The 17,043-nt window shown below is 35.3% G+C and overlaps 4 protein-coding genes and 1 long non-coding RNA gene across 6 annotated transcripts in view; 3 read left to right on the top strand and 2 right to left on the bottom strand.

Moving 5' to 3' along the window:
• Positions 1-2,906, top strand: part of LOC105157636 (long-chain-alcohol oxidase FAO4A) — a 7,091-nt gene extending 4,185 nt beyond the window's left edge. The window contains exon 3 of the mRNA XM_011074096.2: positions 952-2,906. Coding sequence (XP_011072398.1) covers positions 952-2,790 — 1,839 coding nt within the window. The 3' untranslated portion in view covers positions 2,791-2,906. The remainder of the gene's footprint in view (positions 1-951) is intronic.
• LOC110012323 lies at positions 1,930-6,601 on the bottom strand. Of its 2 annotated transcripts, XR_002287433.1 has the most exons (4): positions 6,467-6,601; positions 5,802-5,920; positions 4,691-4,992; positions 1,930-2,104 (listed from the first exon to the last, which is right to left on the bottom strand). It is a non-coding gene; the product is annotated as an uncharacterized LOC110012323 (long non-coding RNA). The 2 variants fall into 2 exon arrangements; XR_002287434.1 differs by lacking the exon at positions 5,802-5,920 and having other exon boundaries at positions 6,467-6,590.
• LOC110012322 lies at positions 5,083-6,912 on the top strand. The gene is made up of 3 exons (XM_020695410.1): positions 5,083-5,668; positions 5,766-5,971; positions 6,370-6,912. The coding sequence occupies exons 1-3, from the start codon at positions 5,561-5,563 to the stop codon at positions 6,605-6,607; spliced, it is 552 nt and encodes a 183-aa protein (XP_020551069.1). The 5' UTR covers positions 5,083-5,560; the 3' UTR covers positions 6,608-6,912.
• LOC105157778 (protein decapping 5-like) lies at positions 6,733-11,767 on the bottom strand. Its single transcript, XM_020692829.1, has 7 exons — positions 11,721-11,767; positions 11,593-11,662; positions 10,056-10,130; positions 9,091-9,945; positions 8,052-8,246; positions 7,851-7,961; positions 6,733-7,753 (listed from the first exon to the last, which is right to left on the bottom strand). Exons 1-7 carry the CDS (start codon positions 11,765-11,767, stop codon positions 7,610-7,612), a joined length of 1,497 nt encoding a protein of 498 aa, XP_020548488.1. The 3' UTR covers positions 6,733-7,609.
• LOC105157550 (AP-4 complex subunit epsilon) overlaps positions 14,767-17,043 on the top strand; it is a 12,353-nt gene continuing 10,076 nt past the window's right edge. Inside the window, exons 1-2 of the mRNA XM_011073995.2 lie at positions 14,767-15,595; positions 16,853-17,038. Of these exons, the coding sequence (XP_011072297.1) occupies positions 15,029-15,595; positions 16,853-17,038 (753 nt within the window). The 5' untranslated portion in view covers positions 14,767-15,028. The remainder of the gene's footprint in view (positions 15,596-16,852; positions 17,039-17,043) is intronic.

Below are 17,043 nucleotides of genomic sequence, written 5' to 3'. Positions count from 1 at the left end.
ATTGTGTTTGAAATAAATCGGGTTGCAAATTTCTATTAAAAATAGACATTTTCAATGAAATTGGACTAAACAAATAAGCTTTCGAAATCTAAAACAATCTAAAATTATAAATCAACTTTTAAAAAGAAAACCAAATGCTCCATAAGATGCTTGAATAATTACAACTTAGGACATAGACAGTTGGGAATAATTATGTAGTGAGAGAAATCAATGTGCAATAATCTGCCATCTACAAGGGGTTGTCAAGTTAAAAGGTTTGGCCCAAGAACACTAACGTACAGCTTAGGTTGGCCTTCTGATTTTTGACGCAGTTTCTGTCAGTATTGGCACAAGACTTAAATGCCTAAATTAGTTCGTGCATCGGGACAATATTGTATTTTTGTCTCTACTTGGTACTCAGGTTCCATTTGGTCTGGTAAGAATTCAATTTTCACTGAAAAATGGATGGATGGCTAAGAGAAATAATTATAATGCAACATATAACTACGGTTCATATCAATGTAATTTTAATAAATTGAGTGTTTTTTGTTATCTGCGCATATCTAAAGGGTGTTTATGTAATTATACTTTTTTATTATTCTTCTTTGCTATAAAGATGTTGATTTTGGGTGAGTTTCGTCAAATATTGAGAAAGCGTCAAGATACTTGCACCACATACTTATGGAATCCTAACTAAGGCGTTGTTAAGTGGTAAGGTAGAGGCCCTATAGTCATAAGGTTGTGAGTTTAAGTCTTATAAGTGTGAAAATTAAATACGATCAAAATGAATCTGTCGAATGATGTAATGTATCCAACACAAAAGAGAGCGGTTATGTGGTCTTGTAATAACTATAGCAGCTATTCTATACATCACTTGTTTGTGAGCACTATTTTTTATCTTGTACTAATAATTTGATTCTCCTATGTTGAAATGAAAATGTAGCTGCATCTTTTGTGATGATGATATCTCAGGTGAATGAGAAGGGTGAGAACCTCTCATGGAAAGCAATAGGCTACTGCGGGCCGGATCCGGGCTGCACCAAGACCCGACGACTCAATGCTGAAAACACACAACAGCCACCAGAAGAATGTGAAGAGAAATTAGCAGATGGTGCAAGTAAAGAAGAGTTGTTTGGGTCACTTTACAAAGGCATCATCAACTTGAGCCAACCAAGGGAAGACCCCCTTTCCAAACTACAGAATTTAGGTTTTTCTGTCTCCATACCTCATTCAAGAAACAGGCGAATGAAATCCTTAAATCCATCGTTCATTGTCAAATGTGATGCAGTAGTAGTTGGTTCTGGGTCCGGTGGTGGAGTCATGGCTGGGGTTCTAGCAAACGCCGGCCACAAAGTGCTAGTGCTAGAAAAAGGAAGCTACTTTGCAAGAGCCAATCTTTCACTTCTTGAAGGGGAAGCAATGGATCAGATGTACCTTGGGAAGGGGATGGCAACAACCGACAATCTGGATGTTCTGCTGCTTGCAGGATCAACGGTAGGTGGAGGATCAACGATAAACTGGTCGGCCTCCATTCATACCCCACCTCATGTCATAAGAGAATGGAGTGAAAAGCACAAGCTAAAGTTATTCGAGAGTAAAGTCTATCAGCAGGCCTTGGATGTTGTATGCCAAAAAATGGGCGTTCAATCAGAAGTTGAGCACGAAGGATTCAACAACATGATTTTGAGAAAAGGGTGTGAGAAGTTGGGGTATCCCGTGGAAACTGTCCCACGCAACGCCCCTTCTGATCATTACTGTGGTTGGTGTTGCTTTGGCTGTAAAGATGGGAGAAAGAAAGGTACCTCGGAGACATGGCTGGTGGATCTGGTTGAATCAGGAAATGGTGCTATCCTGCCTGCATGTGAAGCCCTAAGAGTGATCACAGAGGAAAGCAACGGCAAGAAAAGGGCTATAGGGGTTGCTTTCGCATTCTACACTCCATTCGGGAGAGAAATAGGCATCGTGGAGTCGGACGTAACTGTTGCTGCATCAGGTGCAATCTGCACCCCGCCTCTGCTGAAACGGAGTGGCTTAAAGAATCGAAACATTGGCAAGAACTTGCACATTCATCCAGTGGTAATGGCCTGGGGCTACTTTCCTGATTCCGCTTCACCCGATGCATGGCCTGCAGCAGAAAAGAGAAGTTATGAAGGAGGGATAATAACAGCAATGTCAACAGTCATAGCAAATACTGAAACATCAGGATATGGCACTGTAATACAGACACCGATACTGCACCCTGGAATGTTTTCTCTACTAATGCCATGGATTTCAGGCACAGACATGAAAAACAGGATGGTTAAGTTTTCCAGGACTACTCATATATTTGCGCTGGCCAGAGATAAAGGGTCGGGGAAGATAACTTCAGAGACTAACGTAAGTTACAAACTGGAGTATTCTGATCAAGAAAATCTAAGCAAAGGATTGGAGAAAGTTATGAGGATAATGGCAGCTGCTGGAGCTGAGGAAATCGGGACTCAGCACACCACGGGACGGGTATTGAAAGTGAAGCAAGCCAGTGAGGAAGAGTTCGAGAGGTTTGTGAAAGAGGAGAGTTTAAGGCCGTTGCAAAAACTTTCGTCCCCTATAGGTTCGGCACATCAAATGGGAAGCTGCAGAATGGGAGTGGATCCAAAGAGCTCAGCGGTGAACCCGAAGGGAGAGACTTGGGAGGTGGAGGGGCTTTTCGTGGCTGATTCGAGTGTTTTTCCTACTGCATTAGGGGTGAATCCTATGGTGACTATTCAGGCCATTGCTTATTGCACTGCACAATCAGTACTTGAAGTTCTTGGGCAGAAGAAGATGATATAAAGCCCAGTGTTTGATGTCTACTCTTAGGAGCAAATATGATCTTGAAGTTGTAATAACATGTTTCAGTTGGAGCTTGTTCATACAATAATGTGAATACAACGTATCGTGCCTGGTTATAACTTGAAATCATGAAAATCCACACGCCACAAACACAGACACACGCAAATAAATATATATACCTACACACACACATATATATATATATGTCATCAGATTTCTTCCTTAGCTATAGATATTAGAAGGGAAACTGGGAACTGAGCAGAAAATGCAAATAATCTGCATTCCGAAGAGTTTTCATTATGTAGCATTGTCTCATTCATGCTGAATTTCTATCTTGCCTTAAGAATTTATACATTTGGTGCAGGTGCTTATATTACAAAGAAAGGTGAAGGTTTATGAGGACCAATAGATCCCACATAGCAAGAGATGAAATTTGACATATTGGCATACAGGCTTTTAGATTAGTTTCAGAAAAATGCAATTTACCTCCTGTGTTATGGAAATGAGCAATTTTTCCCTTTATAAAAAATAAAGGATAAATTACAATGACCTCTCCTGAGATTTGGCATAATTACAAATACCTCCTCGTTGTTTGAAAAATTACCAATACCCCCTGATTCTAACAACCATCTAAGAAGTAGCTTCATCCGTTAGGTTTTCATCCATTTTTTATGGTGAATTGACTAAAATACACTTGTGGATTAAAAAATAAAATTTTATTTATTTTTTAAACAAATTTATTTTTTTATGAATTAAGTGGATAATTTTTTTGTAATTTTTAAAATTTTTCCATCCATCCCGTTTGATTTTTTTATATAAATTTTTATTTTTTAAAAAAAAATACATTAAGGGCAAACCTCCATCTAAGGATTACATAATTTTATCAAACATTATGAGAGTATTTATAATTTTTCAAACAACACGGGAGTATTCGTAATTATGTCAAATTTCAGGGGAGGTTGTTGTAATTTACCTAAAAATAAAATAGCAATTTATCTCATATGTCATAAAAATAGAGCAAAATACCCCCAGGCTCGAAGGTGCAGTGCACACTCCCCTCTTGCATCCAGGCATAATTTTTAACAAAAAAACTATTAGTTTATATATTTATATATTTAATTCAATATATTAATATATATATATATATATTCATAAAAATAATATCTAATAATATGCATATATATGTTAGTTATGAAACAAATATACTTACATATATAAATATATATATATATCTTTTTATAGACGCAGAGCCGCCGCCGCCTGCATCTCCCTCGTCTCAGCGCTGTTGATTTATTAGGTAAATTTAGATTTTAAATCGATTAAGATCCAACATTTATCAAATAAAGACAAATGATTTTTAAAATTTTAAATTAAAAAATATAAAAAATAGAGAAAAGCATGTGTGACAAAACGCGTCAAGTGGATATTTTGTTTTATTTTTTGTAACACAGGAAGATAAATTGATGCTTTATTTTTTACGAAGAGGTAAATTGCTCATTTTCCTTAAAACCAAGGAATAAATTGCATTTAACTTCATTAGTTTCTTAATAGATACGTAAAAGTAGAGAAAGGACATGGGGCTTGTAGAGCAGGCCTCTTACAAACCCATTCCATGCTGTTTGAGTCCAAATTATTGAAACGTAGAAGATCTTTAATTTTATGGGGCAGGTCTCAGATTTTGGACAAGACCCATCCCAATCCCAATCCGAATAATATTTATAAAACACTTTTAATTTATTTAACTATTTTGTTTTTCAATTAATTTATAAGTAAATTAATATTTTTACGTAATAACAGCTTATCAGATATTTATAAATAGCACTCTTCATTTCTTTTTAAAAACTATATCGATCAATTGAAGAACAAAGAAATATAATCGGAATTTGCAAGCTAAACTCACCGGGTCCAACATCAGATCGGGCTTGGGCCGGATTTGAGGGGTTGGTAGCAAGCTTCAAGTCCACTAGCCAGTGCAGATGAGATGGGGCTTAAGATTTGGCAAAATCCGCCCCATTGCAAGAATTTAATATTGAACCGGTTGATGTTAATTCCTTGAACCCAAGTTCGCATCTGATGCTATGGAACGAGGAACAGTTGTCGCCGGTCTGGTCCGGTCCCAACAACCCCCATTGACAAAGCCTCACACTCTTGGGTCCCACAAATTCTTTTCCCAACAAAGCAAAGGTTCTTCCTCGAATTTTCCTATGCAAGAAAGAATACATGATTAAGAAGAAATAAATCATGATTTCGGCCATTTCCAGATAGTGAATAAATTGTTTACAGCCACTAAACCTCATTGATAGTTGTATATATTAAGAAGAAATTCAGCCTAACTTTGAAATGTAATTAGAGTGTAGTTTGCTGGTAATGATGATGATTTTCTCTATAATGCTTCTAAATATGTTATGATGACTCCAAAGGTAACTTCAACCATTTTAATAAGTACTCAAAATGAAAACAGCCAGCCCACATAAACCTATCAGTTTTGAGCTCTTTCTTTGGACCACCACCCCACCCCCCATAGTGCTGGAGTTGACCAAGTGGACATATTAAGCGTCTATATTCAATCAAAGAATGATTCTTCTCCTTGCAAGAAAATGGAACATTACTCGGCCAAAAAGTCCCCACCACACTCCAAGAAAGAGAAGCACCAAGACAACAACAAATTCTTGTTTCCTTGGAGTAAACTTCAACCTCCTCCTCTCTTCATTCTCGACCCTCCAATTCTTTCCTCCAAACAAAAACCAACAATCGAATCATCTATATGTAGATGGAAAGGCCAAACCAATACAGTTCTGTATTTTTCTTAACCATCATCCTCGTCTCCGGTCTCCTCTCCTTCGCCTTGTGCCTTGCCGCAGAATTCAAGAAATCAAAGGTTAATTCTATTCACACCACCACCTTTCTTAACTATCTGGGCCCTCTTGCAATCTTGATAATCTTAACATAACTCCGTTTCCTTCTCTTTTCTTTAGAAAAATGATCTAAGATTAGTTGGGAAACAGTGTTACCTGCCCAGAAGCTCAGCCTACGAACTGGGAATCACGGCCTTAATCTGCCTTTCTGTTGCCCAAGTTATCGGGAATTTGTTCACTTGCAGACAATTCCAATCAGGAGAGCATACCAGAGGCTGTAAAGTTATAAAGCCTTCAGTTTCATGCACGTTGCTGGTTTTATCTTGGTAAGTACTAATAAGTTATTCTTCTGCAGAGCCCATCAATAATATAGTGACTTTCCTTTCTTTCTAACAATTAAAGACATAAATTTAATTTGTCCTGGTATAGGAACTTCAGATAGCTGTTTTAACAATCATGGCAAAATCCCAGAAAAGCCAAACAAGTCCTCTTACCCAACACTGCATGATTAACCTACCTTTGTTGCTGTTTTGCAATAGAATTCAACAATTGTAGAGCTATTTCTGTACCAAAATCCTAGGGATAAGAACCTTCTAACGTGGACAGCTAGACATGTCTACTAGTATGATACTATGATTGTTTTGGACACTTCTAGGAAACCTACCCCTCAAGTAGACAAGAAGTAATGATAGTCACAAAATATAATATCTGAATGATCTTGCAGGATCAGCTTTGGGCTTGCTGTAATTTTAATCAGTGGAGCCACCAGCATGAGCCGAAATCAAACCCCTGGAGAAGGATGGTTAGATGGAGAATGCTACCTGGTGAAAGATGGAGTGTATGTTGGTTCAGCCATTCTGGGCCTGCTGGCTCTGGGCTCAACCCTTGCCTCAGGTGCCATTAGGATAAGCAAGAGACAAGCTGAAGAAAACAGGAAGGTTCATGCACAAGTTGATGAATAAAAGAAAGATGAGTAGCCGAGAGATACAGCATAAATATATATATATATATATATATATATATATTAATACATATTATCAGTCAGCTTCCACAATTGGGGAAATAGATACAATTTTTACAGCAACCAATAAGGAAATGGAAGGAGCTCCAACTTCAGCTCAGATAAAAGTGTTAATAGGGAAATGAGATATTTCTTATAAAATTGAAGTTGAGGGCTGGGAATATAAAGTAGGCTAGGCTGGCCACTTGCAACTAAAACCTAAGCTTTGTAATATATAATAATTGTCCCCAGATAATGATAAATAAAAGCAGAGGTATACACCAAAAAACATCATTTTAGATGCATTTTTTGTCATAACAAATTGAATTCTATATAGCCATTCAACCCAATGCATCATGATTTGGGTGCGGGATGACTCAGCCAAGCACGTATCAAGTCCATCTTTCATTAGCACCTCTATCAAATTATAATTACAACAGCAACGAGAACATGAAATGGAAAAATTTTAACTGATTACAAAAGTTGATATTAGTAAATAAAAAATTTTGCTTTAACGATGAAAGAGTTCTTTCTCCAGTTCTGTAAAGAAATGAGTGAAAACTCTAAATAGGAAAACAAAAGTTGCAGGCAGCAACAGTTAACTAATACGGGCAGGACATTAGATAAAGATCTGATCAAGCAAGCTAATTTATTTTGTAAATGTAGGTACCTAAAGTTTATCTAGAAATAGACACTAATAAAAATATGACTATTTGTTGCCTGACTACATTTGGAGCAGTCTGTTAGTGCTTAAGAACTAGAACATTAAAGGCAGGTTCAAGATCCAAAATGTATATGAACCAGCCATAACCAAGCATGATCTCATGCCAAAAAGATTCCAGTGGCAACTCCTTAGACTAGTCCCAAGATGCTTCACTAGAGTTCATTGTTTAGAAGAAACATATGGTTGGATAGAAAGATGATTTAGCAGGCAGGTCCACCAACTTCTGGATATGCCTATCAATCATTGAAATCTCTGCCCAAAACATCCACGGTCCCTATTACCATAGTAAGACCCCCTCCCCCAATTGTAGGAGCCACGGTGCTCACCATGTCTAGCTCCATTTTCATAGCCTAATTGAGTTCTCTGTCGAAAACTGCCGAAGGTCTGGGTATATGAAATAAGAAAGGGAAAGTGTGAGTATCGAAAAAATAAAACCTCTCATTGTGGAAAAAGGAAATATTCTCTTGCAATATTACTGAACCTCAGAGTCCAATTTCATTCTCTCAAAGGATCGATACTGTCCATTCCTAGCACCGCGGCTGGTGGAATTGCAAGATATGGTATCAAAGAAATCATCTTTGTTATAGGCAACCTGCAGATAGAACAGAATATACCCATACTTTATTGTAGAACCGCAAAATGCATGGTTAAATGAGCAGCAATACCCACAAAAACTTCATACCTTGGGCTCACCATTAGATACTGATCTATTGTTATCATCCCAGGCATCCTGGCTACTTGTACCATTTTCTTGTGCCCCATCTATTTTGTCTCTCTGGTTTGCTTTGCCAAGGTAACCCCAGAGCTCATCCTTCTTAAACTTCTCATTCATTGCTTGAAAATCAAATTCTTCAGTAAGTTGGGAAGAGTACTGTAACTGCAGGTTCAAGTAACAAAAAAAATGCATAAGACCAAAATAACAATTCAAAAGCACTCGTGCCAATAAGATATTGATCTTCACCATGAAAAGAAATAGATCATCTGAGAGTTTCCAAAAAAAATATATATCTATTTATGACATCATATATTTGGTTGAAAGCAATTAGAAAATGTTTATGAACATCACCAAAATAATTTGCTGCTAAGAAATAAACAGTAAGCGATAGCAATGCAATATTTCTAGCAACACCACAAATCATATATGTGTTCTATAAACCATAGACATACAGCATGATCAGTAGTATACTAGGAGATGCTCATTTATGGAGGTTATATAACATACTTCAATGCCACAAAGAGGGGAATTATATCTGTTCCAATTCAAATATTGGATAAATGATGTTGAAGGGAGGATGTGGATTGCCAGGGAGTTTGGAGGATTTTCGATAATGTGTTGAAAAATCCCTTCACAATAGGTTGTTATTTAAGCATTCTTTACATATAAATACCACAAATTCCTATATTTTTCATCTGTATCCATAACAGGCTTCTTCACTGCATAATTTAAACAGGCATTTTCAGTAAAAAAAACAGAACTTCGATCCTCAAGTCTTTCCAAATACTATTTAAGAACTCTGAAATTCTACCTCCATCTATTTCAAACAATAAAATACATTCAGATTTGAAATCCACATATTCTTAAACATAAATCTAAATATAAGTCTCACGTGGAACTAGTTAGGTACAGTGTAAAGGGTCATCGTGAATAGGTGCAAAAGGATAATAAAGCAAAGTGCACAGAACTAACTAGTAAACACACAAACATAAGGAAGATAGTTAACCTTTTCCGAAGGTGGTGGCAATGGCAACAAAGGTGGTTGCACTGCTTCAGTAGCAGCTGATGAGGAGATTGACAATGGGATTTTTAGACACATTGAACTCATATCACCAACATGCTTCTGATCCAGAGACAAACTATTCTCAGGACAATGTTCGGATAGTCTGGACAGTGTTAATTGGTTTGGAGTTAGTAACGGTGGTTGTTGTCTTAACAGTGGATCTGATAATGGAACTGAAACAGATAAATGGGGGGAAGACTGGGCTGGAGGCAATATGACATTAGGATCAATTCTGTTATCGGTTGGAGCTCCAATGTTGCTTGTACTCTGGTAGCTTAATGGAAAAGGCATGGTCAATCCATTAGAATTCACTAGTGTAGAATGATGAAACTGCAGAGGCAACTTTGAGGAGGTTGAATCAGTAAAAGGTGTAGAGAGTTGCTCAGAAGAAAGATTAGGTGTAGCATTAAAATAGACAGAACTAGAAGTAGCAGAAGAATGCCCTGGAGAAAAATTATTGGATAAATTTGTTGCTGTCATGGTTGTGGATTCCTGATTCTGCAGGGGATATAATGTCGTGGTTGATGAAGAGGAATGTGGGTGAGCAACAGGAATATCCCCAGGTGCTCCCCCGTATCCTTGCCAATGTGTTGGCCTGTCATAAGATGATATAGCATTATGTGGCGACGGGGAAGAACTCCACTGCCCCAACTGATTTCCAGAATGCTGCGTAGACAATACACTCGGGTAGGATCTTGAATTGGACACAAAGGGTTCACCATGCAAGTTGAATTCTGTCGATGATCCACTGACAGCTAATACTGATATTGCACTTATAGGGCCCCCATGATTGTTTGACTACATACGGTTAGTGAACATACAAAAGAAGATACAAATGTGTCAAACATGGCTTCCAAGTAAATCCCGTCAGTATATCATTACTATATTCTGATAAAAATGCCATCCACCTGAATAATTGCAGGATCATTGTATATTGCCTCCTCCTTTTGAGCTGGTGGTGTGCCAGTTTTAACTTCTAAATCCTGAAATTAAGCATATTAAGTACCATAAGCAAGTGCAAATGTCAAGAATCTCACACCATTGTTTGACTTTAAAGACATAGTTATATCAGAATAAAAAAAATATGCATACAGAATTTTGAGATGTTTGGATCTTTTCAACCAGATGTTGCAGTGAAATCATTCTCCAAGCATTGGAAATTGTAAAATAAATCTTCTTAACGCAGGAAAGGGGGAAAAGATTTCTGTATTCATTCTCCGAGCTGGAGTTGTCAGATAATATATTTATGACAAAAACATAAGGTCATCGATTTAAAGCTTCACTATTTGGCTACTTAAAAGGGAAATATCAGAGAACAAGCTTCTGTGTAATATTATTTTGAAGGTGGAAGCTAGACCAGAATATCACAAGATGTAAAAATGTCTATATATTATCTATTGTTTTGTGCTTGTTATATTCCTTTTCTAGTCTAGTTTCAAAGAGCATCCAGTACAATCATGAAGCAGACGCTACATAATTCTTTCAATAAACAAACCATTTCACCTTAACAAATACTAAAAGTATGGGAATTAACATTTACATCCATTCTGTACAAATAACACTGTATAAGCAGCAAGTATATGTACCAGGAGAGCTAATTAACCATGTTTGATCTGACTTACTTTAATATCACTTCCGCAAAATAAAATGTATTCATACATTTTGTCACTTGGAGGAACTTGTGGACATCTTTCTTTCTTCCCACCGTTCCATATGATCTCACTGAGACAGTGATCAGTTGGGTTCAGTTTAGTCAAACATTTTAAACTCAAAGTATTGCCGACCATATATAAACACAAGATTGACCCAACTTTCTTCCTAAAGCAGTACAAAAAACGATAAGATGGTGTTGTAAGAGGCATTTTGTTATTATCACATACTGATAATCATGGCATCCTTGTTACATGGTTTTACTCGTGGCACGTTGCACTTACACCAATACTCTTCCACCCCTGAAGATAGCACTCTGGAGTTTATGGAAGCTCTTCATTTACAAAGATATACCTAACCATCTCTAAAACAATCTTCTGTAATGCAATGAATGCTATAGAGAAGAAAGTGGTGGAGTGCGGCACTATCACCAAATAGAAAATGAAAAAAAATATATATGTGTATACTCCGCTAAGAAGCTCCCTGACGCAGAACTTAATAATTGACAATGCGACAGTCTAATTCCAAATTGAAACAGTATCCGAAATCAGTAGGTAGCATAACTAAAATGCTTTCCAAATTCTAATACACAATGCCACTTTACTGTATGCATTTCCTGCATGGAAAAAGAAAATTCCCCACACACAATAGACAACAAACCAAGAATCAAATGACGGAAACGCAAACGAGCGGACAGACACAGACACAACCAAACACAAATACATATTATGCATACAACAAACTTAAGGAAAAACAAAAAGTAAAAAAATAAAAATGAAAATAATGATGAGTTACCGTTTTTGAGGCCAAAGGTTGAGTCTTGCGGATTAAGGTAGTAGAGAACGCCCTCGTAACGAATCTCCGACTTCGACGTCACGCTCATAAAGCTTCCGATGTAGGAATCCCCCGCCGATGATGAAGACGGCGGTGGCGCTGGATTGTTGCTAGTACTAGAAGGTTCTTCCGCCATTGATGCCACTTTTACCACGAAAGATTAAATAGAGAGAGGAAAGAGAAAATGGATAATTGAACGGAGGGATCGGAATTCCAACGCCCCAATATAAATGTATAGAAAGTTGGTACTTTTATGTAAATTTATTATATCTCTAAATGGATGAATGTAATTGATATATGATTTTATTTTATTTTTAATTGACTTTATTTATATTTAAGAATTTATGGGTGCGAGAATCACTTTTGTTAGATTCTAGTGTCTATAAATGAATATTTCAGAGTACAATTCATTTTATTTCCCGCCTTTTAATTCTAATTTTAAAACTTTTCAACTCGCTTTAAATTAGTCAGTCCAATTGGTAACTTTTCTATATTACCCTTATAAAACTTTTACTTCTATTTTTTTTTTTTTTCAAACAATCATTTATCATTCACTTTTCATTTTTAGTTACGATTTGGTCATTCTATTTTAAACTTAAAAAAATATAATCGATTTAATTGGAATAATTTATTGCTGATCAATTATTCAGATAAAACTTGATTAATAATATATTAATATAATAAACTTATTGAATTTTTCAAATAAAAGAAATATTTAAATAAATAAGTTGGAAAAAAAAAGCTTAAATAAAAAAGTAAAGCAAAAATATTTAAACAAAATAACTTCTAAAATTAGAACATATATAAGAAAATAAATATGTCAAAGAAAATATTGAAGATGGGGTATATAAAATCCCTTATTCATTTCGGCCTTCTTTCATTTAAAAAAATCAAGCACTATGTTTGATTTCATTTTCGAATAATTTTCGAGACAAGATAAAACACAATCAATATTTGCATCTTTGTTTTCACACCTTAATTGTGTGTTTTTTTTATTTTTGAACTTTCTATATATAATAGATATATACACATTTATATATATAAATATAATATAAAAAAAAATAATTTGACAATTAACAATAATTTTTGTTTCCAAAAAATACAATATTTATATATATACATAGAAAATATATAAAAGATACATGATTTGACGACAAATAGTAATTTTTATCTCTCAAATCCCAACAACAAACATGTACTACTTATTTTAAAATATTTTAAATTACATGTAAAACAAATCCAAACATACACTCTATTTCCAAAACACACTTATTTATCTTTATTTTTCTCTCTCTATCTCTAAAACACAAAATAAAACACTCCAAAAATAAAACCAAACATAACGAAGAAGTTCAATAAATTTTTTGATAATTATATTGATATGTCATTAATCAAATTATTATCAACTATATTATTATAAAGAAAAGGGGATTTATATACTCAAAGTGTTACACTATGTTTGGTTTCATTTTTAACTTATTTTGGTGTGTCATGTGGAGATAGAGATAGAAAAATAAAGATAAATAAGTATGTGTTAGAGATAGTGTGTATGTTTGGATTTGTTTTTAGAGATAATGTAAAATAAGTATAGTACGTTGATATTGTTTAGTGGGAGACAAAAACTATTGCTCATTGTCAAATCATGTCTCTTTTATATATATTTATATATATACATGTATATAATTTTTTGGAAAAAATACAAGGAACCTCCTTGTGATATCGCAAATGAGCAAATTATTCCCTTATGAAAAAATAAATAGAGATTTACCTCCCTATATTTTGTAAAATATAATTTACCCTCCTATGATTTTTAAAATTAAGCAATTTACCTCCCTGTATAAGAAGGTAAATTGCTTCATTTTCATTTTAAAAAGTATAGGGGTGTAAATTGCTATAATTTTTTCATAGGAGGGGTAATGTGCTCATTTTCAATATTATAGGGGAATAAATTGCTATTCACCCATAATTTTTTTAGTTGTAGGGGCTATAATTAGTGTAGACTTACTTTGATAAAAAATAAATGAGACACTGTTTTTAAATATTTCAAAACACCATTAAAACTTCAAAAACAAATAAAGGCAAACATTTATTATGTTTTAGCCCATCTCGGATATGGGCCGAAAATAAAACCAAACACTAAGCATGTTTCTTTCCAGTTCTCAATTGCTGCAAAACTTCTCATCCTACTACCTCTTTCCGTAGATATTTGTAGGATTATTTTCTTTTAAAAATGCAAAAATTGTTGGAAGACCTCCATATTAAAGCATTCCAGTGATCGATTCAGCCACAAAAACAGAATAGTTGCTACTATTTCAAAGAACATGGGTGGTTTGAATTGTTTGAACCCTTATTTGATGTTTCTTCTTAGAATTTTGTGGTTCTTAGATTTATTTGATTATATTCATTCATTCCTATGCTCCATTTGAATTCTTTAGCATCCACTGCGCCCACAAAGTGTAATATAAACAAATACTTTTTTAACAAATCTAAACTTTTATATCATTCTAAACAAGTATTAGTTATGAGATGCAAAATGAATGAATATATAAATTAAAATTGCTCTTGAAAAGCTATGTAGAAATAAAATCGTCAAAAATTAAGATAGCGTTTGACGATCATTTATGATGGTCAAATATGGTCAAGTGTGTTAGACTACCCATCATTTGCCGATATTCTTATATGTTTTGGCTTTCAAATAGTGTAGATTATGGCTTACAAATCATAAATTTGAGTGAGAAGCTTAATGTGACTAGAGATGTGATTGAGTTGAAACCTTGTTATGGGAAAATAACTCTAATTTGATAATGAATATGAGTGTAATGCTTTTGGATAACACTAATTACTGTTTGCATCTATCAATTATTAAGAAATTCTTGACAATCTTTCATAGATTTAGTCATTATAAAATACTTTTGTAATTGAGAATTGAGCATATGCTATATCAAATTAGAGGTCGTGGGTTCGAAATTCGTTTTATGTGTGATATGTTATTTTTACAGTAATAGTAGGTGTTTGGTATAGTTTGTTAAATATTAGTATTCAACGTGAATAATTGTAATCAATTTATTTCGATTAATAATTAAGGAGTTTTTGATTTATATTCTATTTGAAACGTCGGCTTCTCTATTCGCGGACACCTACTGGACACACGTAGCTGTGGTACACTCCTGCATATGCATACACAAAAATCTAAAATCAGACCCTAATTTCCATCTCCCTCTCTCGTTTTCTCTCTTGATTTTTATCAGCTCTATGTGCAGATTCCCCCTATCTCCAGACCCTAAAACCAACTTCGGTGTGAAATTCATGCGTTTTGGCCTGAATTGATCCGGCATCATTGAGTTTTGAACTATTTTCAAAGCTGGAGCACCTTAAGACAATCGGTCGGGAGCTCGCAATGGGCTCCCAAGGAGGTTTCGGGCAGTCTAAAGAGTTCCTGGACCTCGTCAAATCCATCGGCGAGGCCCGATCGAAAGCGGAGGAAGACCGCATTGTATTACGCGAAATTGAAACCCTGAAAGTCCGACTAAATGATCCAAGTACCGCGAAGTTCAAGCTCAAAGAGTACGTAATCCGCCTCCTCTATGTCGAGGTGCTCGGCCATGATGCCTCCTTTGGGTACATTCACGCCGTTAAAATGACCCATGATGAGAATTTACAGTTGAAAAGAACTGGATATTTGGCAGTGACTTTGTTTTTGAATGAGGATCATGATTTGATTATTCTCATTGTGAATACGATACAGAAGGACCTGAAGAGCGATAATTATTTGGTGGTTTGCGCAGCTTTGAATGCAGTGTGTAGGTTGATTAATGAGGAGACTATTCCGGCGGTCTTGCCCCAAGTGGTGGCTTTATTAGGTCATCAGAAGGAGGCGGTGAGGAAAAAAGCCGTGATGGCGCTTCACCGGTTTTATCAGAAGTCGCCTGGGTCGGTTTCCCATCTCATTTCCCATTTCCGCAAGGTGCACATTTCTTGATTTTTAGATGAATGCACCATTATATGGATGTTTGAGTGCACATTATTGAGTTACTTCGGCTGTGATCGTTCGTGATTTCATCTAATATCTTAGTTGGAAAAAGCGAGATGAGATAGGCTATTATCTTAGTTGGCAAAGGCAAGATGAGATAGGGTTAGATGACATGAAAGGACCTTTGGAATGTTTATTACAATGTGAGATAAAATACTAATGATGATAGTCGATGTGATGTCTAAAAGGTGTTGAGTAAAAAAGAAAATGTAGTAATTATAATTGATATGATACTTTCTATTGAGAGTGGTGATGTGTTCTAAAAAAGTTCTCACAGACAAACACATTTTTGGCCGGAAAAACTTTCATGAGATGAGATGAAATTTGGATTTTTTCTTACAAGCAAGCAAAGCATTTTTCATCCTTTTCTCTTGTTTTTCTTCTGGATATGATGTAGTTTCCGTTTAGGAATTTATAGATGGAAATGTTGGGATTCGTTGCTTTATGCACTCTAGGAGAGATAATGGAATGGTCCGTTCGTTTCTTGTACTTTCGAACAATTATAGCTGGTAAAAAGTTGAGGTTTTCAAATTTTAAATTTTGACTTGGCCTGAGTGTATAATCCATATGGGGTAGACATGTTTTGCAAAAAAAGCAAGTACTCCAGTGCTGAAAAGTGGAAACATTATATATGTGTGGTTGTGTATTATATAGAATGTTTGTGCTCACGTATTCTCCTATGGCATGATGTCACAAGAATGCGCTCTCAGGAGGACTGAAAAGATCCAATAAATAACCCATGCAATGATTTATTGCATTGATAAGCTCTTAATAATTTCGATTCAGAAGAAAAATGGAATTCTTTATGTGCTGCTTTGTTGCCTACTGGTGGTCTTGGATTTCTTACGGCTGATACAGTATAAAGATTTGAAATTCTTGTGTTATACTTATTTACTTGCACATGTCCCAATCAAGTTATACATTCATGATTCCTGTATGTTATATTTCTAATGATCAGAGATGAATCTGTGAATAATTTACTACACAATTAAAATGGAAATTTGCACTTGTCTGACATCTCATGCCGATTGTATAGATGTTGTTTAAGAATATCATGATAGTAGAGATGAACTGATGATAAACTGATATTTGTGATCTAATGTCTCTATTCATTTTTTATGTGCATAAAATAAATGCTCTTGGATTCTGGAAGTAATCATTTACCTTTTTCGGAACAAAATGCTGTTGCAGAGGCTTAGTGATAATGATCCTGGTGTTATGGGTGCAGCCCTTTGCCCTCTTTTTGATCTTATTATGATTGATGTTAACTCATATAAAGATCTGGTGGTTAGTTTTGTCAACATACTTAAGCAAGTAGCTGAACGGAGACTGCCCAAGAGTTATGATTATCATCAGATGCCTGCTCCATTCATTCAGGTGAG

The sequence above is a fragment of the Sesamum indicum genome, linkage group LG1, assembly GCF_000512975.1.
Source record: "Sesamum indicum cultivar Zhongzhi No. 13 linkage group LG1, S_indicum_v1.0, whole genome shotgun sequence".
NCBI lineage: Eukaryota > Viridiplantae > Streptophyta > Magnoliopsida > Lamiales > Pedaliaceae > Sesamum > Sesamum indicum.
This window is presented reverse-complemented; position numbering and strand designations above follow the sequence as displayed.

Bases quoted from the DNA above. Each gene is read 5' to 3' on its own strand.
- LOC105157778 (XM_020692829.1), bottom strand. From the start codon at position 11,767: ATGGCGGAAGAACCTTCTAGTACTAGCAACAATCCAGCGCCACCGCC. The intron at 10,131-11,592 runs GTAACTCATCAT...GCTTAATTTCAG, and splicing joins AACCTTTGGCCTCAAAAACG to GATTTAGAAGTTAAAACTGG. The intron at 8,247-9,090 runs GTTAACTATCTT...TTGAACCTGCAG, and splicing joins TGCCACCACCTTCGGAAAAG to TTACAGTACTCTTCCCAACT.
- LOC110012322 (XM_020695410.1), top strand. From the start codon at position 5,561: ATGGAAAGGCCAAACCAATACAGTTCTGTATTTTTCTTAACCATCATC. The intron at 5,669-5,765 runs GTTAATTCTATT...TCTTTTCTTTAG, and splicing joins CAGAATTCAAGAAATCAAAG to AAAAATGATCTAAGATTAGT. The intron at 5,972-6,369 runs GTAAGTACTAAT...ATGATCTTGCAG, and splicing joins ACGTTGCTGGTTTTATCTTG to GATCAGCTTTGGGCTTGCTG.